Source organism: Helicoverpa zea, chromosome 15, assembly GCF_022581195.2.
Source record: "Helicoverpa zea isolate HzStark_Cry1AcR chromosome 15, ilHelZeax1.1, whole genome shotgun sequence".
NCBI classification, from domain to species: Eukaryota; Metazoa; Arthropoda; class Insecta; order Lepidoptera; family Noctuidae; genus Helicoverpa; species Helicoverpa zea.
In genome coordinates this window covers 12,070,372-12,096,320 of record NC_061466.1, presented here as the reverse complement: position 1 = coordinate 12,096,320, position 25,949 = coordinate 12,070,372, and the positions used below count along the sequence as shown (strand labels likewise).

General features: G+C 39.2%; 1 protein-coding gene across 1 annotated transcript in view; it reads right to left on the bottom strand.

The window, feature by feature from the left end:
• Window positions 1-25,949, bottom strand: part of LOC124636752 (adipokinetic hormone/corazonin-related peptide receptor variant I-like) — a 137,254-nt gene that overhangs the window by 51,593 nt on the left and 59,712 nt on the right. Inside the window, exons 2-3 of the mRNA XM_047172880.1 lie at window positions 17,213-17,334; window positions 4,316-4,421 (exon numbers count right to left, since the gene is read on the bottom strand). Of these exons, the coding sequence (XP_047028836.1) occupies window positions 4,316-4,421; window positions 17,213-17,334 (228 nt within the window). The remainder of the gene's footprint in view (window positions 1-4,315; window positions 4,422-17,212; window positions 17,335-25,949) is intronic.

Genomic DNA, 25,949 nt, shown 5'->3' with positions numbered 1-25,949 from the left:
ATTTAAGTTAAATTCACTTAAACTAAAAGTACATCTTCACAAGTTTTAAACCACGTTCGCCAACGTAAGTAGTTCGTGCCATATTTCTTTGAAAGTGTCCAGACAATAAGTTGCAGACATCGCGTGACACCTTAGTGCTTGAGTTATGACACTTTTCAAACTAAAAATAGCATCGTGTAACTTTTACGTAAACTAGGAATTGTGTTTTTTTTTTCAGTGAACTTTGACTGTGTGTTTAGAACGTGATGATTCTAAACACACAATTGATAAAATATTTATGATTGTCTCTAAGCAATAGGAGTTAAAAGTTTCATTTTATTCTGTAGGCCTATGTGTGGAATGATGTAAGAATTATAACTGGTAAACCATAATCATGCAATAATATCACTATTAAATTTCCTGAAATACGTAATTAATTCTATTTGTATTTACAAAACGTTTCCATCTTGAAAAGATGCGATAGAATTTCTAACCGCTTTTTTTTACACAAAACCAACTTTAAACGTTTCATACATTAACTACTATACTTTTAGGTGATTAAAAACAAGTCACATGGGCAACATAAGGCGACAAACTCTAAAGACAAGAGAGCACTTTTCGCGACATTACGACTGCTCATCTTAACGAAAGTATTACTCAACCGTCAAGTAGACTATACGACAGTAAACTCCTAAGTGCTCTTAACCTAAAGATAAAACCGGCCAAGTGCGAGTCGGACTCGTGCACGAAGGGTTCCGTAAATTACAGTTAAATCAACCTATCTCAAAAACTATAAGAGATACTTTGATCAAACCAAAAATCGTTGAAAGAGTTAATTAGCATGCATCACCTCTATTTTTTTTAGAATTTTATACCCCGTAGTTATAAAAATAGAGGGGGGGGGACATACTTTTTACGACTTTGAGAGCTGATATCTCAAAAACCGTTCACTTTAAGAAAAATGTTTTTTAGAAAACTTTATATCATTTTAAAAGACCTTTCCATTGATACCCCACACGGGTATGTACATCGAAAAAAAAAATTTCATCCCTCAGTTACATGTATGGGGGGCCCCACCCCCAATTCTTTTTTTTACTATTTAGTGTCATATTTTTGTAGCGGTTCATACAACACATATTCCCATCAAATTTCATCACTGTAGTACTTATAGTTTCCGAGTAAATCGGCTGTGACAGACGGACAGACGGACAGACGGACAGACGGACATGACGAAACTATAAGGGTTCCGTTTTTGCCATTTTGGCTACGGAACCCTAAAAACCGGAATCTTCCGTAACTACCACCAGAAAAGCTATGGGACGATAAAGTTCGAGTACCACACAAATGATTTAACTGACTTGTAACCCGCAACGATATCCCTCGATCACAAAACTGTTCAAAACCCTACCCTATTCTATACAAGGTAGGGTTCATATAGCTTTGGCAAATAGTCACTACAGACATCGTCTTGAAACACAGCTATTACAAAAATGAACCGTAAGCTGTAAGAGTTAAGGTGTAATTTCCTTTGAGAAATAGGGATGCAAAGTACCAATTCAGACGCGTCAAACCTCTGGTCTATATTCATAAAAGTTATCCATTTATCGGGTTTAACGACAGCTCTTGGTAAGACGATAGTTAAGTGTAATGCTTATGTTTCAGAGGGTTGGATTTCATCAATGAATTTATGATATGTCTATAAAGCCAGACATATTATATTGTTTAAGATTTTGCTCGTGATATTTAATAATATCTATAACGTCTGGGAATATGTTATAGTCCCCAGGCCGGCGAACAAGTTTTTTTTTTGATACATATACATTTAAGACTTTGTGAGTGCCTTCCTTACGATGAGTCCGACAAACTTTTCGAATGCGCAAATTTTGGTGCCGCTGCGTTTTTTAATGCTTGACTCCTGAAATTGTCGATATGACGTCACTATGGCTCTTCGTACATACACGTTTCATTTTTTGAGATTCGTTTAATAAAGTTAACTAGAGAATGGTGGTCAACTTGTCCGATAAAGATCGTGCTGCGTTTGGAGTGTCCACCATCCTGAAAATGTCGGTATGACGTCACTACGACTCTTCGTACATACACGTTTCATTTTTTGAGGTTTATTTAATAAAGTTAACTAGAAAATTGTGGTAAGCTTGTCCGACAAAGATCATGCTGCATATGGAGTGTCCACCGTCCGGAAAATATAGATATATTTTAAGATTTGGTATAAAGTACTGACAATTGGTGTGAAGTATGTTAATAGTAAATGTTGCATTTAGAAAGTCGTTCCGAATGATATATGTATCATTACTACAGGAGGGATTTATTAACTTGAAAACACCTATCGATAAAATAATCTTATATAAGCTCTAGCTTCTGAAATACTAACAATTCGCCGAAGTTTTTTTAATATGAAATGTTGCATTTAAAAACGTCTTTTGAATGATGTATAACTCATTACTAGAGATGGGATTTATTTAATTGAAAACATCTATCAATAATTATAATTTTAAATAAGCTCTAGCTTCTAAACTACTAACAATTTGTCGGAAGTATGTTAACACGAAATGTTTCATTTGGAAAGGTTTTTCAAATAATATATAATTTGTTACTAAAGAAGTAATGGATTAGCTTAACAGAACCTACCGATAGTATATTCTTAGAAAAGCTCTAGCTTTTAAAGTACTAACAATTTGTCGGAGTTATGCTAATACAACCTTGCGCTTAAAAAGATCTTTTGATTGAAATATGGCTCATAACTTCAAGTGAGATGTTATTCCTTAACACAATGTAAAGTATCAATAATATGCCTTAGGTCAGTTATGTCTTCCAAAATACTAAGAATCGGTAAGTAGTATGTTAAGACGGAATATAGCGCTTAAAAAGATCTTTCGATTGACATATGGTTCATACCTAGAGGTGGGACATTATTCCCTAACATAGTAAAACCTATCGATAATACGCCTTATTTGGGATATATCTTCTAAAATACTAAGAATTGATAAGTGGTATGTTGAGACAAAATGTTGCACTTAAAAAGACCTTTTGATTGATATATAGTCCATTAATAGATGTGGGATATTATTCCTTAACATAATATAAACTATCAACAATACGTCTTAGTCAGGCTACTTTTTCTAAAATAGTAATTAAAATTGGTAAGTAGTATGCCAATTTAATATACTTAAATAGTGCACGTGAATATTTAAGTCAGAAATTGACAAAAAGAATAAACTTCTTCCAATTGTAATATTTTTTTCTCATTTTCTTGTCGAACTGACTATTTGCCTCACTACATTTGTCGGACAAGTCGATATTTGCAATAAGAATAGTATTATCTATCATTGTTGTATTTGACCGACATGTATGTATGGGGAGACACAGTGACGTCATATCGACATGTTTCGGATGGTGGACACTCCAAACGCAGCATGATCTTTATCGGACAAGTTGACCACAATTTTCTAGTTAACTTTATTAAATAAACCTCAAAAAATGAAACGTGTATGTGCGAAGAGTCGTAGTGACGTCATACCGACATTTTCAGGATGGTGGACACTCCAAACGCAGCACGATCTTTATCGGACAAGTTGACCACCATTCTCTAGTTGACTTTATTAAACGAATCTCAAAAAATGAAACGTGTATGTACGAAGAGCCATAGTGACGTCATATCGACAATTTCAGGAGTCAAGCATTAAAAAACGCAGCGGCACCAAAATTTGCGCATTCGAAAAGTTTGTCGGACTCATCGTAAGGAAGACACTCACAAAGTCTTAAATGTATATGTATCAAAAAAAAATTTGTTCGCCGGCCTGGGGACTATTACACAGACATGTATCCTACTAATTTTGAAGACGATGTTAATGTTGGTTTAGCCTTGTAAGCAATGGGCTGATGTAATTTTTCGCATAGAAGTGAAATATTAAATGCCTTGCTCGGAGAAGGGCAATATTCATTTTCATATTAACAACATCATAAGTAAAGCAGATATAAATTATAGGGGTACCGAATGATCAGTTAATAGCTGACAGTTTTCAAGGAAAATAACGTTGATTGTACTGAAAGACTCATTAATGGTGTTCCAGTTCGCACACATTATTATTCTATTTACTTTGTTCGAAAAATACATTTCTCTTATTTTTCTTCATGTTAATCGACGTATATAAACTAGTATATGTGACGCTGGATGCAGGTCGCCTCCAACAGGTATCTGTGGAGATCTAAGGGGGAGGCCTATGTTCAGCAGTGGACGTCCTATGGCTGAGATGATGATGATGTGACAAGATTAAATGTGAATAGCTTTGACACACCCGATATACAGATACAATGTTACCTGTGGTAAACTGCAAGCTAGCGCGAATGCCCACGCGCAGAGGAGCATCTGCTTGCTGCGCCGGCGCGCCACCGGCAGCCGCAGGGGGTATATCACCGCGAAGAACCTGTGGAAATATACTTTGTTAAGAGATAATAAAATAAAGCTCGTTCATATTATATACTACCCGTTTTTAGAGGTATTTATCTGAGTATTTCAAATAGGATTACCTATGTAATTAGATTCGGTACAAGTCTTTGGTAACACACAGCTTACAAAGTAACTTTATTATGAGTATGAGTTTTACATAAAAGCATAACTCAGTTGAAACTTTAAGGATAGCAACATAGTTTATTACTTGGGACAAGAAGAGATTTAAAATATCTCCGGTTGGGAATGAAATTATAAAAAAAAACAGCTGATGGGCACAACATTTACGTAAAATTGTGGTACCTAATAAAAAATGAAAATAGTTAGCCACATAATCCTTAGCTAGGAATTATGTAATACATCAGAAAAGTTTCGCAGTAAAAGGACTTAATGAGCTACTTTATGGACGGCAAATTCACCGTACATGAATTTTCTACGTGCCAGATTCCGTTGTGTACGAAATTATATTGTGGTCCATTTCGCTGCTATGGCGTAGCGCGTAGGCTCCGTTGCTACGCCGTAGCGCGTAGGCCTGCGTAGGCTTGCGCGTCACGCACGTACCCTTTTGTGTTTAAAGCTAGTTGTAATTAAAATTCGAATAATTAGTCTTGGTTTACAATTATCAGCCTATTTAGCTTGCTTGAGGTGATAAAACTTGTTTTTATGTCCAATTAAAATAAATCCTTCCTCGTTATCAAGTAGTGAGAAATGCATAGTTAAAGAAAATAGTTTAAATATTTGGTTGCCTTGTTTAAATCCACAAATTCATTCTTGAGTCTTCATCTTCATCAATCTCATTTTAGTAGAAAAGTCTTGCAAGACCAATGTTAGACTAATGTTTGCCCACAGTAAAAAGAAGAATATGAAAACTTTATAGATACCGTAATCTCGCGTTCAATATGAATCGAATAGGAAACCAATTTAAATTCGCTTTGAATCGTTCTAGAAACTAGATTGAGGCGGAATTGGTATTTTATTATTACTCGTACTTATCTTCAAGGATAATACATATTATTTGACCTCCAACTTCACAAAGCACATGGTTCATAAAACTTGTAAGTCAGAAAAATTGAGGTCATTTCTAAGCAAATGACTCTCAACTTGCACCTTATTTGCATCTCAGTCATCCTTATAAAAATATATCAAACTCAGCCTAGTAATTTGAAGTCTTCTTTAATGAATGTAACTATTAATATTAAATCCATATTATCTTTATTAAAAACTTTCTATATTAATATTATAAAAAGGAATTTACAGTTTAGAAAGTTGATGTGTCAGGTAAATACTCCAAATACAGGATATGTACATATGTGTCGTTTTGGTTCCTAGAGATAAAATATTTACTTTAGGCGCATAATGCATGATGTCATAATTATAATTTATTCATTACAATTTTAAAAAATAAGTGTTTATTATTGTATTGTGAGAAACAGTGCTTACCTTTAATTTAAATGCATGAAATGCTATCGTATAGTTAATGTTGGATTACCATGAATGTCTGTGTATGTATTTAGTTGGTTTGCCTTAAATCAATAAATAAATACAAGTTATGTCTTTCTACCCCTAGTAAGTAAATTAATACTTAGATAGGTTATTGAAACCATCCTTTAGTATCTCTGACTGACATGGAGCTATTTTTGCATTGAATACATTGGCTATGATTTGCATAGATAATGCCATGGATACATAACATAGCTACTCTATAATAGCGAAACTAATTACCAAGCATCAAACTTAATGCTATAATAATAACAGCCTAATTAACCATACCTGAAGGTTTACATAACAAACTACTGTTTGATAAACTAGAACTTAGAGATACCGTATCCCTCCTCATACTTCGAGCCGTTATGATGGATCCTTCACTGTGCGCGCTGTGAGGCTTTGGAACGCTCTGCCTCACAGTATACGTGAGAGCAAGTCGTTAGATGTCTTCAAGAGACGAACTAAAGAACATTTCCTGTCAACATGACCTTATTTGTATGTATGTATTTATTTATTTATTATATTTTATGTTTTATTTATAGGTATATATTTTATGTTATGTAGTTTCATCTTTGTTCTGTTTAATGTTGTGCACTTTAAATTTTCTCTTCCCTATCGCATCTCTCTATCGCTCTAAGGTTTGCTGTTAGAGAACCCAGTTCTGGGTTAAGCTCGCCTTTGTACATGTCTTCTCTGTGTTGTGTGTGTTTTTTTTTTATATGTTTTTGTGTACAATAAAGAATAATATATAATATATATTGGCCTCAGACCTTTGGTTGTTCGCAGATCTATATCCAATTGTTAGTTGCCAACAAACCTTTGGCTGTTCGAGGATTATGTTTTAGATAGTTCCAATTGTAGGTTGCCAAAACAGGTTCAACTTTGTTTATATTAAGTTAGTTGTGAATACAACTGGTTAATAGGTTACGAATATACTCCATTTACCTGCTATGCCATTTGAGTAGGCCATTTACTGTAACATGTGCTCAAATGGAGTATAGACTGGAATTTTCTCACGCACTGAATAATATTTGTACTACGTGATAACTCACTTTTTTTACAAAAAGTAAAAAAAAATTGCAGGCTATTTTGCAACTAATGCAGAAGGTTACGAAGCAATCAATAATTTCAGTGCTGCAAAAATTGATCGAAACAAATAATAACAATAAAATTGTAACAGGTGATAACAGTTGAAACAGTTAAAACTTATCACAATAGATCTGAAACGGAATCTCAGACTGTGCAACTCAGTATTACAAGACCTACCTACATACTTATATTTTCCAAAATTACCATCTACTTCAAAACAAAAACTTAAAAAAAAATTTTAACGTTATCTCAAGCCTGAAAAATATGATATTAATTCCTAAGATTGAGTCTTTTGTCTGAAGCCTAACTTCGTATTTTCACGGAAAGTGTTTTCTTTGAGATAATGTTTTTCAGCCTACTTTTCTTTTTAACGTTTTTTATTTTTTTAGGTCCTTAAACTTGATATGAACCGTATGACAACATTATATAAATTTTAGTTGTTTTTGTCCTATTTAGGTAAATATTCTTTAGTCATCTTATTACTTAAATAAAAAGAAGACGTTTACTTAGTTTCATGAATTAAATGTCTCTAGCTTTTTATTTTGAAGATTCTGCCAATGCTAGAAGTAATGGAAGGTAAAATATGTTTTGTCTAAATTCAATTACATAACTAACACTACATTATTGTCAACCTCAATTACTTTTGAGATAACTTCTCTTTAACACGTAAACCAACACAGAATAAAATGTACAGTTGTGAAGGTTCGTAAAAATGTCACTCACACACGCTTGCATCGACGAGCTTTTACCGGCGCTATCGGTGCTGTCAGTACTGAGTGTCGTGCATCGAGCACATGAGTGTGTGAGTGACATTGTTACAAACGTATCACAAGCGTTTACAAGCAAATAAACCGCAATTAGTTTTGACATAACTTCTGTTCATCACGTAATCTTGAAATTATTACTCGTCCTAATTGACGATTATCTTTAAAAATTTATGCACACACACAAATACATAGACACATACGCACGTGCGTGCAAGATCCAAATTCGCTCGATTAATCCACGTTCCTAAGTTCTCAGAATATCAATCAAACTGGACTTCAGTGAGCCGTGAGTATGTCATTACGTTTGTTTGTTTTTGTGTACAGTTTAGGCAATATCAATTTCACGTGTACTGTGACCAAAATGAGGATTAGCCAGAAAAACTTATTAGAACGACTGTTATTGATATGTCTTTTTTTATGGAAAATAGAATAGGTACTTTTTGAATTGACAGTTCCATGTAGATATTGAGCATTGTAAATTCGTCTAGATTACCACTATGCATATACAAGCTGTTGATTTGCATTTGTGCCATAGTTCAGGAGGAGGACATACAATACGTATATAATCGATTGGAATTACAGTAGATGGGAAATAACTAATATGCACTGCTTTTTTTGTCATTGTGATGTCGTGGTATTTCAGAAGTAATCCAATTTTATGAATGAAATGTATGAGTGATCGTTGCGTATGCTTTGTGTTTGCGTTTGTGTGAGGGCGCAGCACGGTTTTAAGGTCATTAACACACGCGCCAAGTTTAAATAAGGCTAGATGACATTTGCAGAATTCGGAAAAAAAATTAAAGAAAAAAAATTACGTACCAATTTTTTTATTGATTTGGGTCGAGAATCATTAGCATAATTATCTCCTTGAATATGGCACGGATGCAAATCAACAGCTTGTATTAATTTTACTTCGTTCTAACTTATATTAAAAAAGCGAAAGTTACCGTGTCATAGAGCTCTTAGTTTTTCAACGTACTACGATGCATTTGACGTCCCATGACATCTTGTTCACGGCACGTTTTTTATAGTGACCCATAAAAAACTGACCGTCGTACCTACATAGGTTGATGTTGACGTTGAATTTACAAAAATGTCCTGTGTACGGTCTTACGTAATCACACTAAATTCCAGCTTCTCCGACAACATAAACGTCAGCTTTCTTGAAAACCTTTTGATTATCCACGTTCTTTTTTGTAGGTAAACAATCATTACAAGAAAACTTTACGTTTATGTTGTCGGTGAAAATGGGCACAAAACGACTGAACCGATTGAGATGTGGTATCCTAAAGACGGAAATTTCCTGGGAGGACATACATATATATATAATTCCCTATGACATCTAGTACCGTATAATTTCTGTAGAATGTTATAGACTAGCTTACCTTCATGATTGTATTGTATATCAATAACTAGCTCGTGATTGGTTGGCGGTCTTTCAATGCAATTCTCTGAAGACCGTCTCTCTTTGAACATACTATAGTATATGACATACATAGGTGGTGCGGTACAATATATTATTGTTCTCTTTTGTACGGCAAGTAGAAAGGCAGTGATTTTAGTATTGTTGTGGCAAACGTAAGACGTGTGTTATTGAGAGCGTTATTTTGTAGTATTGTGATATCACTTTATGAGTTTTCGAATGATATTATTTGCTCAATATGTTTACAAAATATAATTTAACCAAACCAATGCTATAGAGAGGTTTGTTTGCTTTCATTTAGCTTACAAAACTACTAAACTGGCTTGAAAATTTTTTTCACTCTTGGGAAACTACACTATCAAAGTCAAATGTTTTTATTTTAAATAACCCTTTGCAGGCTTTTAAGAAACGTCACACTAAATTGCACAGTTCCACTAGTATTACCGAGTGACATAGGCTATCAATATTTTAACCGAAGTTACCAAATTTTGTGAGTGAAACCGCAGGCAAAAGCTAGTTAATAAAGCTAGTTGCTTGTATAATTTATTGATTACTGATCATTAATTTGGACCGAAACGTGATGAAGACAGAATGTGTGCTTGCGTCATATATTGATGGTGGGCCTCGAAATTCAACGTTTATTTTCTTTTTAGGGTTATCCAGACGAAAAATGGGTGGCTATTACTAAAGTTTTATACTGTCCGAACATGTTTATCTCAGAGATAAATCTCGTGTACCTAGGAATCTTTGGATATTTTCAAACAAAGTGTCGCGTCTGTCAGTGATTCATAAGGAAGGTTTACCTAGCGACATAATTTATATCTTTGTGAAAGTAGGGCAAGTGGATGTTACCTAATATACCTTCATATTTTTCAAATTATAACTATTTTTAAAAAGAGTAACTATGGAGTTTCATGCCCTTTCTTCTCCATATGAAGCTACTTTAGGAATGGCCAACTAAGAATCAAACTTATATTTTTGAGGTTTATAAGGCCTTAATGAAATAAATGATTTGACGTTATCTGTTTACCTTTAACTTAAATCGGCTTATTATATTGACAGTGAAAGCGTGACAAACTGTCAAAGTTACTTACTAAGGATTTAGTAAACAACATTAAGATACCAATTTATATTAACTGGAGATATATACAGAGCCCATTTGTCGGTAACCACAAACTAAGATGGATGCGGAAATGATGTTATACATTGCCAAGATAAACTATTTGTACATTGTTGTTATTGTTCTGTTTATGTACTTACTTTGAATCGTATGTAGGTATTTGTTTCCAATTAGTTTCTAATATATAAGAGTAACATTAAAAATGAGTACCTTTATTAAAGGATATGTCAGTCTTAACATACATATAACCTGATTTGTGGGATGAAATGTGCAAGGATTGCAAAGGACAAAAGATGAAAAAATAGGAAACATATTGCGTTAGTGAAGATAAATCAATTCAGGTTACAAACTTAACTTTTGGAACATCGCTATACTCACGGAGGACAAAAGAAGTCAGAATTGATCTAAAGAATAATACGTTTCAATTTCAGGCTGAAATTGAAATAAAAAAAAACTTAGTTTTTTCAAATTTTACAATACGGACGCTAAATTCAGTACCTATCATCGCGCATCATTCCATCTCAGACGAGCTTTTCACACATTTACATAAATACTTCATTAATTCAGTCACTGTCACTGTTCAGCGTCTTCCGATTAAAGAGGGATCTGTAATATGAATTCGTGCTTGATTTATGAAGGATCCTTCATTGTTATTATGAAGGCAAATGTATGAGCTACTATCGTTTTTGAACTAATGGCCTACCCGGGTACGCCCAGGATATGTAACATGTAGGTATTTACAAGCCTATCTTCCGCCCGTTTCCTGAGGAAATGTTTCCCGCAAACGGATCAAATGTAGCCTATATTATTATGTTATTCTGATTTACTTGTTAATGCCAATTCTTGTAGTAGTAATGTAGCTATGTTATCTAAACGTCTATACTATAACACAATAAAGAGGAAATTTATTTTTTACTTGTTTGTACCCTAAGGGTTCTGGACCAATTTGAAAAATTCTTTCATTTTTGGGAAGCTAGACTATCCTCGAGTTACTGTTACTGTTACAGCCTTTTTTTTATCGTCCCACAGCTGGGCTCGAGGCCTCCTCTCACACGGAGAACTATTGAGCATTAATCCTCGAGTAAGTTAGGTTACATTTTATTCGGGTAGGAGCAGTAATTCTCACGGGAAAACGGGTAGTTGCGAATAAAATTCATCAACCTGTTCAGCAGTTAAAGGGTGATTGAGTAACAAACATTAAAACTTTCAAATATCCAAACCCACAACTTTAAGTAAAATTGATATCGGTAGGATTTGTACCTCAACTTTTCACATGAATCTATCTCTGTGCATTAGTTTTCAAAATTGATAACATATAGATAGACAACGCATTACTTTTATACAGAGTTACTCGTAAGTAGACCGCATCCTTTCATGAGGTGATAGTATAGGTCAATACGGACAAATTTTACCATGGTATACACCATATAAGATGGTCGAACTTCAAGATTTTTTCAAAGGTCAAATTTTTCCGTATTGACCTATATTATCACCTCATGAAAGGATGCGCTCTACTTACAAGTAACCCTGTATACAGGGTTATTGGTAACACACTAGCAACCTTGCAGGACAGTATTACTAACATCATAAACTACAACTTTTGTTCTATGACTTTTTATAAAACATAATACATTTGCCAAAAACAAACCTACAAGATTTCATTGTTCCATCTTACACATTTCAACTCTATTTTGCTGTAGAGATAAAATTTGCTACAAGGACACGTATGACGCGACGCGGGCGCATAAAAATGACTGACGGCCGCTCGTAAATAGGTCAAGTTCAAACGCTCCCCCGCCACCAGAGCCCCGCTCCCCTCCGACGTCTTTTGTAACTAGCGCTTTCTTTTGCTTCGCATACACTTTGTAAATTTTAGAGCGTACAATTGAAATATTTTAATTTTTGTGTGAAAAGGACAATGGGCACTTTGTATGGGATTTGGTACCCGCTCCAACAGTAACGTATGATATATCATTAGAAAGGTATTTACGTGAACAATAATAAAAACTATGGGGCTTGCCTCAATTAGCTGTCTGATCCGAGTAACGATAAAATTTAAATCGACATAGAAACAAGTATGTCATCCATATATGCAAATTCATTAAGAGGCATATGTCGTCAGTATAATAATTTTAAACTCAGTTAATAGACATCGTAAATTGATTGAGATACACTCTATTATAATCTAAAGGTTGTAATAGTCTATGGAGTCATACTACGGAAACACAATCGTCATCTGATTTGACAAAAGTTCAAAACATTTCTGAAAACACAACTAATCATTTTAGTTACATACTATCTTTAAACATACTGGCTTCCATGTACCTACACATTATATGAAATAAAAAAAACCTGTTATTAAAACACGATAATCATTAAACATTAATTGATTGTAAATACTGAAGACTTTCATCAAATACATAAGCTATATTCTGCGTGAACTGCAAAGGTTTGCACACAGACTTTTTTTAAAGCAGTGGGCAGGCAAACATTCTAAGAAGGCCAAATTCTTGTTTTTTTGTTACTTTACCAGTTTTTATTCAATACAGTTGGATTTAAGAACTACATCTACGTTGATGATTTATGAACATTATACATTCTATTAGTCGATGTCACGCGAAATGGACAAGGAATTGGGACTAGTCGTCATAGTAAACATTTTTTGGCTTGCCAAGACCTACGCAATGGTACTAGAATCAACACTGTTGGACAGGGTACCAAAACGCCCATCGTCCTTTGATGAACTAAAATCTGAGAATTATTAAAAGTCATAGAACAAAAGTTTTAGTTTATGATATTAGTAATATGGTCCTGAGAGGTTGTTAGTGTTTTACCAATAACCCTGTATAGGCAGAGTACCTCATCATCTCCCGAGCCTTTTTGCCAACTATCTTGGGGTCGGCTTCCAGGTATACATACATAGACATACATCTCATACATATATACATAGACACAGGTAAATAGGGGAGATAGGTAGAGTACCTATGTAACGTAAATTCTATTCTCGGATCGCATGTGTACGTTATGTCTATTTTGAGATCGGGCACTCAGGAATACCAATAAGTACTGGGAAATTGGATTAAGTATGGTCTTAACTGTAAATGCAGTTACGCGTACGTACTATATGTGTAATGATTATGTTGGTTGGTGTAGCTATTATTATCAGTTTGGTAATTGTATATAATGATAGGTAACGGGCTCTATTGTAAACTAAATTATTAACAGCCAGTTTCTTCATCAAAAGTTAAAGCCAAAGTAAAACTCAAAGTAATGTCTAAAGTAAAAGTAACGGTCAAATTCAATTTTTCTATTAGTTTTGCTGTCACTTTAGCCTTGAAAAAACGAATTTGACCGTTACTTTTACTTTAGACATTACTTTAACTTTAACTTTTGATGAAGAAACTGGCCGTGAGTGGTTCATTTTGGGTAAGCTTTCACAAACAGTTTCACCTTCCCGTGGGAAACACACCGGATAAAAAGCCTAGAACCTTCCTAAATAAATAGGCTATTTAACACTAAAATAATTTCTCAAATCGGACCAGTAGCTTCTGACATACATATATATGGTCCACACCAACCGATTTACATAGAATTTACAAAACTAAATTGTACAAAGTACTTACAAAGTATTTTAGCAATATCGCAATGCTCTTAGTCCCTTAAACACGGGTATGCGGGTCAAGACCCCAAGCAAACACCAATATGACTTTTACTTTTGTTTATTTTGGACGCCACTTACTAAGGTCGAACCCTTCTAAATATGAGAAAGGCCCCTAAACTGCAGCGTGTTTGCTCAATGAAAGGCATAAAACAATAGTATGTAAATAGGGGTTAGTTGACTACATCATCCCCATCGTAATATAATCAGCCTTTTTACTGTCCCACGTGTTAGCTACGGCCTGTTTTCACGCAGAGAAGGAATGAGCGTAATTACCACGCTTGCTCAAGTCAATTTGGCAAATTCTGACTATAAAATCAAGGCTTCCTCAAGATTTTTTCCTTCATGTTTTGCTCAGTCACTAGTATCCAAGATATAGTTAAATAGGTACTTGAGCTGAGATAGACTACAAGATAATTTAAATCCAGGTACAGGTTATGTTCGAACAAAAATAAATCTCTACAAAGAAAACCTTTTCATTATGTTAATAGAGGTCAGTTAAAAATAGTCCGTAGTCTATTCGTAGTGGTGTTGAATACAGTCCTATTTTTAGTCTATTTCCTTATAGCCCTCACGTGGCACGACACAAGTGGTGCCGTCTTAGGGTGGGCCGAGGACCTTGCCTCGGCAACGTTCGGTCGCCGGACGTTGGATGCCATCGGGCCTGTCCTGAACGGATGGCTCGATCGGCGGCACGGGTGCCTCTCGATGCGTCTGGTGCAGGTGCTGTCCGGGCATGGCTGCTTCGGATCGTACCTGCACCGGATTGGGAGGGAGGAGACTCCACAGTGCCACCACTGTGAAGCCGAGGTGGATACGGCAGAGCACACAATCGAGGTGTGCCCATCGTGGACTGAACCCCGCCGCACCCTGGTGGCAGTAGTCGGGGACGACCTCTCGCTCTCCAGCGTGATTGCTGCCATGCTGCGAAGTGAGGAGGCATGGGAAGCGGTGGCCTCCTTCTGTGAGGACGTCATGTCACAGAAGGAGTCGGCGGAGCGCGTGCGGGAGAGCGACCCTCTCGCGGCGCCGCACCGCAGACGAAGAAGGGGTGGAAGACGGCGAACACAACGTCCGTCCCCATCCGCCCCGGGGGGTGATCAGCGGGCGACAGGCACGGGGGTGCCACCGCCTGCACCACAAGGACCGCCCCTTGTGCTCCGGCCATCATAGGGACCCCCTCCCCACTGGGGGGAGGCATGAGGGGCCTGCCGTAAGGCGGGCAATCGCCGGTGGGGGACTGGATGCCATAGATTCCCAGACCCCCTCCACTCAGGCGAGGTCGGAGTGCCGCTGGGCCTTTTTAGTGGGTATACCGGGAACGTCTTTACCGGGGAGTCCCACATACCCCTCTCCCGTCCCCCGACGGGAAGGGGATGCGTAATAGCATTTTTAGCCCAGCGACAACAAAAAAAAAAAAAAAAAAAAAAGGGTGGGCAGCACCATTTAACTTTAACGATAACCAAATGATAAATATCACCAGTCGTATACTTAACGCTCTATAATATGAACGGCGATTTGATAACTAAAAGTCTTTTGACAGAATGTGTGAAATGTTCAGTTATCATTACGTTAAACGGTGCAACTCACCTTTACAATACATATCTTAGCTTTCAACACGTAGTAAGAAAAAAGTTAAGAGTATGTGTTAAATATAAATTGTAGTATGTACATTGTCAAGTAATCCGTGCATCGGAGAGCACGTAAATATTGGTCCTGCGCCTGACCTCTCTCCGGTCGTGTTGGATTGCCGTCGCATCGGGCTATGAGAGTGAAGGAGTGCACCTGTGTCTGCGCAAATGCTTGTGCACTATTATGTCCTGCGCAGTTGGCTAATCTCCTTAAATGAGAATAGCCGCCGTAGCCGATAATCGCCTAGGATCACATCATCATCATGTAACTTCAGATAATTGTAAACGCCAATATGCGGAATAATGCCTATTGAGTTGTACATGTGTTCTTTTTATACAATTAATTACGGTATTGAAATGAAGCTGTCAAAAATCGTTATTGATATCGTACCGGCTAAATTAGTTATAAAGGTCAATAGAGGTCTGATATAAATACACCGTGAAATTATGGTCGAAAATAACTTTCCGCATGCTCTATGAAAATAGCCGTTTTTGAAGTATACATAGGAGTATCGTAATTAAATTAAAATCGAGAACTAAAAACCTTTTTATTAAAAATTAAATTCTGCATAAAGTATATTTAGCAAATTACTTATTTCGTAACGCGTTCACTTAGTTGCAATTTTTTGTAATATTTTATTAAGCAATTATTTTTCCAAATATAGTTAGGAAAAGGCTAGGCTGATGATTGATCAATTATTAAAAAATAATATGTAAAATCGAAAAGGTATTTCATAAAAGCCACAAGTGCCTACTTATTCGGAAATCGGGGCTGGAATTTGTTGGAAAATAAACACCGTTCGCCCGGGGCAATCTTCGAATACTTTTAAAGGGAATCGAATTTTTTGTGGCTCTTGTTTATAGGTATTTCATATTATATGAGCATGTACTGAAAGGTCACCTATTATGGAAATATGAAAGTAATTGTTTTAGGAAAGTTTTTTTCTTTTATATGAAGTTGCCATATAAATTATCAAAAGCAAACTGCGTGATATTTTTTTGTGTCGTTTTGGTTCCACCTACTGTGGTTTGATTTCTTTATTTTTGTTTCCGCCATAGGTCGTTGATTTAAAAATATTTCAGGCTGATATGGTATATAGAATTCCCTGTGTTTTTTAAAACCACTCTACCTCCGTGTAGTCACTCATTCACGGTCAGACCGCGCCAAGCACTGCTCAACTTCATCGACCGTGCAGCTGTTGCTTAGCCTCCAATGAAAATTAAATAACAGAAGCACATTTTACTGCGAGAATCTGACTAATATACAGGATATTTTTCAAGCGCAACAAATGTGCATTATCAGTTAAAAATAAATAAAACATTACGAACATTTTCATGACCCATGTAGTCGCTGCCCGTGCGGTCTCTTCCTAAACGTATTTTAAGGAATTATACGTAGTATGACTTAATCGCGGTGGCCAGTCGCTTTACCGTTAGACTATAAAATCGATTCAAAGTAAATATATTTCGTTACCAATACCTTTTTTATGTTCTAAAACATCAAAATGTACCTTCAAAACTCATTTAACTATAAGCTGTCAAAAATGGGGACTGGTTAAAAAATATTCCACTACAAGGATTACTAAAACACTCACCGGTCAACGGAGATGCAGACGAGTACATTAGAAGACAGGTACAGCCCAAAGGCTCGGAGAACGAGTAGTAGCTTGCACATCAGGTTACCCACCAACCAGGCGTTTGTGTACTTCCAGCCGATCTGAGGACAATAACAATAATAACGTCAAGTTTACTTCGTGCGAGGTACCTAATAAATTGCCAGCCTTTTAGATACACAGTTGACAGTGATGGGGATGAATTTTTTACGGTTTTTAGTTTTAGTTTTTTTTCTTTTACTAGGATAGTTTTTTATATTTATTGTAAAAGTATACTTTGATATGGTATGGTTACCCGGGTAACTTGGGGTTGAGAAGGTCAGGAAGAATACCAGTATCTACTTAGCTGCATCCAGATATACTGGAAGCCGACCCAAACATAGTGTTGAAAAAGCTCGGCAGAAAACGGTATACAAATAAATTAATTATACGTTATTAATTAATACGTGGTATTGTGTTTTAGTATTATTTATTTTCATTTCATTTCAGATTAACATCATATATTGGGTAGCAAAGATCTAGACAGGTTTTAAATACAGATATGCCAGTATTATTCAGTTTATAGGACAAAATCCTATTACCGAACTCTTTACAAAAATCTAATTTTAAACCGAGACATAAAGAGCCCATACGAGCTATCTCTCCGCATTGCAAACAACCAAAAAAAAACGTTTTAATCTAACTAATGGCCTCTGTGTTGTGTTCAAATAAAAGAAATCTCGTTTCAAAGAATGTAAAATTATTTGGTTATTATGCGAAATTAAAGTGGTGTTTAAGAATCTAGGTTTTTTCACTGTATAAGGGTTCTATCACAGAATAAATATGTACAATAGTGAAGGTTCCTACTAACGTTCGTAAAAATTACAGTCACACACACATGTGCATCGACAAGCTTTTAACGGCGCTTCCAGTGCTGTTGTTAGTACTGAGCGTCGTGCATCGAGCACATGCGTGTGTAAGTGACATTGTTACGAACGTTAGTACCTAGCTTCAAAACAGCTTAGGGTGCGTCCACATCTGGCGAATGCGCAGCACGCGAGCTGTCCGCGAGCTGCGCGCGTGCATTTTTGTTCGTGCGCCGCTTCTGCGCCGCCCGCGCGCGACCTAAGCGCCGCACGCGAGCTGCGCGCAGGCGGCGCGCGACTTCTGCCATCTTCGATAGTACTGAGCCAATATACGGAACTGTAAGGGCGAGAACTGATTGCGCGCAGATCGCGCGCCGCTCGCGCGCACTATACGAGCCTTGCGTGAGTTGCGCTAAAGAGGCGCACCGAACTATTGCAGTGATTGCACGCGCGCAGCTCGCGGACAGCTCGCGATCGGCTCGCGTGCTGCGCATTCGCGGCGCATTCGCCAGATGTGGACGCACCCTTAGAAGAGAATATATTTAAACAGTGGTTCTATTTATAAGCATAAAGGTGAATCCACACATTGCTAGGCATGCGCCACAAACGCCGAACAACGAATGCCTCAGCTTGAGGCGTGTAGTTGAAAAATTATACCAACATAATATTACGCTTGGGTCGACGCCTCGTTCGAGGTAAATGCCTCGCAAACTCTGGATAAGAGTAGCCGCACAAATGCAGACTAAATAGTTGGCCGACAGTTGATCTGATGGTTGGGAAAAAATACATTTTAAAGAAAATCTTAAAGCCAATCAAAGTTTTCAGGCGGTCTGACACCGGTTAAAAACCTTTTTTTTAACGACGTCAAAAATCATCAAATGTCCCCTCCCATTGTAGGTTAGCAGCGGTGAGGGAGTGTCAGACTCTTACTGACTAAAAACCGTCGTGTTCCGTCGTAGGCCTTTTATGTACCAGGGCTACGGTAACTCGTAGGCTTTTGAATAGCTCCGGCAGACACCTTGGCCCTGATCTTTGTATTTTGCGTTAGTCTGCTAATGCATTCATTTTCATACTGATTTATGAGCCCAAAAACACTATCGGGCGATTAAAAGTTTGTAGTGTGCGTGTACTCTGAAACTTCCTATCTCCGTATATTCAGGACGGTCGGAACCCATTCCCAAAATAATAGAGGGAAAATTCCTGGTTTTTAATACAAACAATCGCCTAAAGATACAGATTAAACGTACTGTCGGACACACAATTTTCTTCAAAGTATTTTATTATTTGAATAAAGTTCCGTTATAACAGAAATGGTTACTTTTATCTTTTCTCTTTTTGATATTTTGACTCTGAATGTTTAAAGGTCAATGTGATTTTAATCAGCGGTTTACCTGCTTTCTACTTGGTTACTAAGTGAATATTTCGAACACCTAAAAGTATGCTCCATTGGAGTTTCTCTGTAGTTATCAAGAAACAGGCCATTCACAACTTCTATCAAACCGCATTGCGAAGAAAATTCTCCATGCCTTCATGCGACAAGATATTTCTTTCAATATTGAAGAATACATAGGTAAGACGCATTATTTACAACATTCCACTTATAAAAGCTAGGATTCTTCGTAATTTTTGGGTTAAGATTTACATAAATAGTGCCACAGATTACTTAAATCCTTGACCACCTCTGACGCATATACATAACTACGACTGATACGTGTAAAATCAAAGGAAACAGCTAGTATATTTCAAGTCATTGGACTTTAAAGTTTTCTTATTCCCCAACGCAGCTCAACTCTTGATCCTTCACTGATATGAAGTCGTAACTACGTTCCGTTTTACGGCTGCAGGCGAGTGGTCGACGGATTGACGTTTAAACTAACATATATCTAGCCTAGTGTAGTATATAGCCATGGAGAACAAAATGACTAGCGGAGGTGCCATAATGAAAAATCTCCTGAGAAAATAGCGCCTCTAAACGCGAGACGAGAAGCGTTACTGTCTTATCGTCCTTATACGTCTTCTCCGGAGCTAATTATTATTGAAATACCAAAAATCGTTGACGGATGTTTCAAAAAACCCAAACGCCTCGTTAGTTTCCTCGTCACTGGTCGTTTTGGTCATGCCCACCATACGTATTTGACCTAGACCTTTTTTTTTTTTTTTTTTTTTTGTTGTCGCTGGGCTAAAAATGCTATTACGCATCCCCTTCCCGTCGGGGGACGGGAGAGGGGTATGTGGGACTCCCCGGTAAAAACGTTCCCGGTATACCCACTAAAAAGGCCCAGCGGCACTCCGACCTCGCCTGAGTGGAGGGGGTCTGGGAATCTATGGTATCCAGTCCCCCACCGGCGATTGCCCGCCTTACGGCAGGCCCCTCATTCCTCCCCCTAGTGGGGATGGATCCTTATAATGACCGGAGCGCAGGGGTTGATCCTTGTGATGCAGGCGGTGGCGCCCCCGCGCCTGTCGCCCGCTGATCACCCCCCAGGGCGGATGGGGACGGAGGTTGTATTCGCCGTCTTCTGCCCCTTCTTCGTCTACGGAGCGGCACCGCGAGAGGATCGTTCTCCCGCATGCGCTCCGCAGCTTCCTTCTGGGACATGATGTCTTCACAGAAGGAGGCTACCGCTTCCCATGTCTCTTCACCTCCCAGCATGGCAGCAATCACGCTGGGAAGCGAGAGATCGTTCCCGACCACTGCCATCAGGGCGCGGCGGGGTTCAGCCCACGATGGGCACACCTGGAGTGTGTGCTCTGCCGTATCCTCCGTGGCTTCGCAGTGGTGACACTGTGGGGTCGCCTCCCTCCCAATCCGATGCAGGTACGATCCGAAGCAGCCATGTCCGGACAGCACCTGTACCAGACGCATCGAAAGGCACCCATGCCGCCGATCGAGCCATCCGTTCAGGACAGGCCCGATGGCATCCAGCGTCCAGCGACCATACGTTGCCGAGGCAAGATCTTCGGCCCAGTACAGAGTTATTGCCTCCCTTGCCTCCTCACGCACCTCTTCCTTTTCTGTCGGGTCTGGGCGCCGGTTTAGCGCCTTCTGCTCCGCCGTCCAGTCGTACACTCTGGCGAGCACCCAAGCCTCGAGCTCTCAGGGAGGAGTTCCCGCCAGAACGCACGCCGCCGCGAAGCTCACCGTGCGGTACGCCCTCGACACCCGCTGTGCAATGGCCCTTTGTGGCCTGCGGATGGCAGCGGCGTTCACCCTACTGCACAATGAGTCTGCCCAGATTGGGGCCCCGTACAGTGCCATACTTTTGAGTATGCCGGCGTATAGTCGTCGGCATTGGTCGCCGGGTCTCCCGATGTTTGGGAGGAGCCATGAGAGGGCGCCCGCGGTCCTCATCAAGCGCGTCGACAGGCCGCTGAAGTGTGCTCTGAAGCACCACTTACTGTCGAGCACTATGCCCAGATATTTCATCTGGGGCTGCACCCCGATGCGGACACCCTCCACATGGATATGGGCGTCGGGCGGTTGGTGCTGCCGAGGGCCATGGAAGAACATGGCCTCGGTCTTGTGCAGCGCCACCGTCAGCCCTAGGCGGGAGATTCTGTCCACCACTTGAGAACCGCCCGCCGAGGCCAAGCTGGCTGCCTCTCCAAAGTTTCTTCCCCTGGCCGTCAGGAGGGTGTCGTCTGCATAGCAGATGACAGACGTGCCACGTGGGAGGTTGCCCCGCAAAAGCCAGTCGAATCCGATGTTCCACAGAAGTGGCCCTAGAACTGAACCCTGTGGGACACCGGACTCGACGGCGTAACGTCGGAGCTGGCCCGACTTGTCCACAAGGAGGACTGTACGGTCCCTCAGGTAGTCCGCCAATAGTCCCCGCAAATATGGAGGCACCCCATGAAAGCGAAGGGCCTCCAGTATGGTGGAGTGGGGAATTGAATTGAAGGCATTGGCTATGTCGAATGACACAGCCAGCAGTCCATCTCCCGCATCCATTGCCTCCCTCACCTGGCCCTTGAGTCGGGACAGGGCTAGAGATGTAAAGTGACCGTCACGTTATATGTGACCGATCAATCTGACCGAGCATATTGGACATTTATCCAATTTGACCGGTCACTTATTGTCATTTATTGTCAGCAACGTCAGATTCGTTTTTTTGTGTATATAAATAGAATTTATTAGAAATAAACGTTTTTTCTTTCTTTATTCTACAAAACTACGGAAGTTTTTGAATCATCGAAGCTAACCAAATGTCATTCATCGATCTTTAACACAGTAAAACAAAATACTTGATAAAAACTTACTACTTGATGTTTTGAAAACAGTCAAAAAGTGAGTATTTTATAAATAGTTTTAGTGTGGGTGTATATATGGGTGAATTGAATTGAAAGACATGAAAATCACAAATTCATCTCCGCGAACAATCATATGGCTGAATAAAAAAATCTGTGAAATGAAAAATATTTATTTTAACGACTTTATCATTGTTAAATCTGTGAAAAAAAGTGAATCTTAAATCAGTCATCTTTATCTGATCCTTCTGTCTGACCCTCTCCTTCGTCTTCATCCTCTTCGTCTACTTCACCTTCTCTTCCAAATCCTATGCATTCAAAGTCTAGTTCTGTATCGGAATCATCTTTAAGTTTTTCTTCCGTGTGATCTAAATATTTTAAATTTTGCCTCACTGTGATGAGCTTATGTACACGATCTTGCTGAAGTCTATTTCTGGACTTAGAGTGAGTGTTCGCAAACATACTCCAATTTCTTTCAGCAGCTGCTGAACTTGGCGGAACGCTTAGTAGTCTATATGCGAGGGAAAATAAGTTTTGCTTTGATGCGAAACTCTGCCACCACAAATGAGGGGCTATCGTTTCAGTAGTGATCCAGGCAGAGTGACACTTGCCAAAGTACCCGGTTTTTGTTCGAAATTCAGCTGTGTTCGTCATTATCGCTACTGGATCTTTACCAAGCAGTCGCGCTTGGTCATATATAAAATTATTGGCCTCAGCTTCTTGGTCATCATTCAAGCCTGAACCCATAAACTGAGGATCCAAAATATTGGCAGCCAGGTGAATTGGTTGAAGGCAAAAGTCCCTCCGTTTCGTAATTGCCTCTCTAATGATATCTTTTTCGTGGTCTTCAAATATTGTTGAGGAGTGAAGTTCATCTTCAACAGAAGCTTCTAATTTCATAAACGTGACGGGAACTTGTGAGACTCTTGCATTATCAGACTCGGACTTTATTATTGCTTCTGAAATAGGTTTCAAAACTTTGATAATATTCTTTACGGAAAACCATATCGCATCGTCAAGTAAAGCAATAATTATTTCATTTTCGATATTTATTTCGTCAGCAACAGCCAATGCCTTCAACGCTTCTTTATTACAGTCGAAAGACTCCAGGGATATAATAACACTGTTCCATCTTGTTTTGCATGGAAGTTTCAGCGTTTGTTTTAAATTTCCATAAAGTGTAGTCTGTATTTTTTCAAAATATGCCAAAGCTCTGTGTTTATTCTTCACATATTTAATAACCTTTGTTACCTTGTCAACGGTTTTTTTTATAGTAGGCAAAGTATTAATATCTTTATAAATCAAATTTAAAGCATGGGCCACACATCCAATGCAAGCTATGTTCGGATATTTGGTTTGAATAAGTCGCCATGCTGCTTTCATGTTTTTTGCATTATCAGTGATTAATGCTACAACTTTTGCGGGCCCAACCTCTTCTATAACTTTCGAAATTTCGCAACTCAAATATTCAGCTGATTCCCTTTCGCATTCAGGGTATACAGATTTGAAAAATATAGGTTTTGGTGTGGAAATAATAAAATTTATAACTCCTTTCCCGTTTATATTTGTCCACCCATCCGTTATAATGGACACAGCAGCAGACAATCGTATCTCTTCATCAATCTGATATTTAATTCTGGAATATTCTGCGTCCAATAATCTGTTACTAAAGCAATATCTTGAAGGTGGTTCATAGTCAGAATTTAGGGAATTTAAAGCCTTTTTCCAGTACCTCGATTCCAGTAAGTGTAGTGGTGCTCCAGATGCATATAAAGCTCTTGCAATGTCTGCGTCGATTTCGTCTTTCTTATTTAGAGCACTTTTGTCTTCATCGCGTAAATTATTAATAAGATTAGACGAAGAATCGGTAGGATCAAGCGAAATTCGAGTATTGTCGTCACAGGAGACTAAATTTGAATTTTCCGATTCGGAACCAAAAGATGTACTTGGTCTTGGACTTGAGCATAATAAACCACTTGAACTTTGCAGACTCTTTTCTTTAGCCAATACTTGAGAAGACGATTTCTTTATAAATCTTTTTTTTATATCACTAGGACACTTCTTACATTTCGTAATATGTAGCACCATTCGTGTTGCATGCGAATTTCTATATTCAGTATTACAATGAATGCAAACCACATGTTTTTTTTGGCCCAATCTTCCAATAACTTGATACTGGTCCCAAATTTCACCCGTGGGTTTAGGCATTTTATCTATCGATTGGCGAAAGCAAATACGACACGCGCGTCTGCTCTCCGTTGTAATTTAGAACGCACTGTCGAGTGAAACCTGTGAACTGTAGAGCGAGCGGTAGTGTAGAGTGAGACAGACAATCGGCGCGCGAGCGGTTTATTCTTTGATAAAAGCCGCCGCCCGCGCCGCCGCCACGCGGCGGCGCGCCGCAAAGACGAGCGGCACGGCGGCGCGCCGTGCCGCTCGTCTTTGATTTCCTTTGATTTCGCCGACACTCTATGATTAATGGTTTGTCGGTATACATCAATAAAAATAAATACGTACTTGGGATTCCATCTTTTTAAACGATTATCTATGCACTATATTGGTTTAGAAAGGCAATAGGTATTATTTCACATTCATAATGAATGTTTTTAATTTGCTTGAGACGAAAATAATAATTGTACCAAGTAAAAAATACTTATTTAATATATCTGACCAGTCTGACAATAAATGTCCAATGTGACCGGTCATTTAATAGTAATTGACGGTCACTTATCGTATGTGACCGTCAGTTTACAACCCTGACAGGGCATCAACTGTCGAACGCTCAGCTCGAAAACCGAACTGAGCGTCCGCTAGATCCGGGCCGATTGTGCCTAGATGCCTGGTGATACGGGCAGCGAGGATCCTCTCGAACATTTTACCGACCTCATCCAGTAAAACGATGGGTCGGTATGCCGATGGGGAGTCCACTGGCCGCCCTTCCTTCCGAAGAAGGCACAATTGGCCCTCCTTCCATGGCTTTGGGAACCTCTCACACGTCAGGCACGCACTGAAGAGGTCCCGAAACCTTTCTCCCATCTGGGAGGTGGCGATGGCCACCACCTTTGCGGGGACGCCGTCCGGACCTGGGGCCGTCTTTTTCCCCCTCAGGCAGAAAACTGCCTTCTCTACCTCGTCCTCCGTAACCGGCGGGACCTCCTCGGCCGATGGAGCCACACCCTGCGAGGCGCTCATCACTGGTGGAGTGAAGTTGTTGTTGTTGAAACAGGGACTGGACCACCCCATCCAGCAACGACGGCTCGAGGGTCTCGGCAACTGGGGGACCGTACGGGCGCAGTTTATTGCGTGCCGCTTTGTAGGGCCTCCCAAAGGGATCAATGTCCAAGCCCTCAAGCATCTCCGCCCTTACGCGATCCTGGGCTGTGCCCATTTGCGCCGTCAGCGTCGACTTGGCCTCTATGTAGGTTGCATAGAGGCGGTCCTCGTTGTCGAGGTCGCGAAGGCGCCGCCGCCGACTTCTTGTGTAGGCCCGCCTGGCCGCCACACAAGCGGCCCGAAGATCCCCCAACTCCTCCGACCACCAATAAACGGCGCGTCTAGGAGGCGGACGATGAGACCGAGGCATGCTAGAGTTGCACACCTCGGTCAGGGAGACCTTTAACTGGACC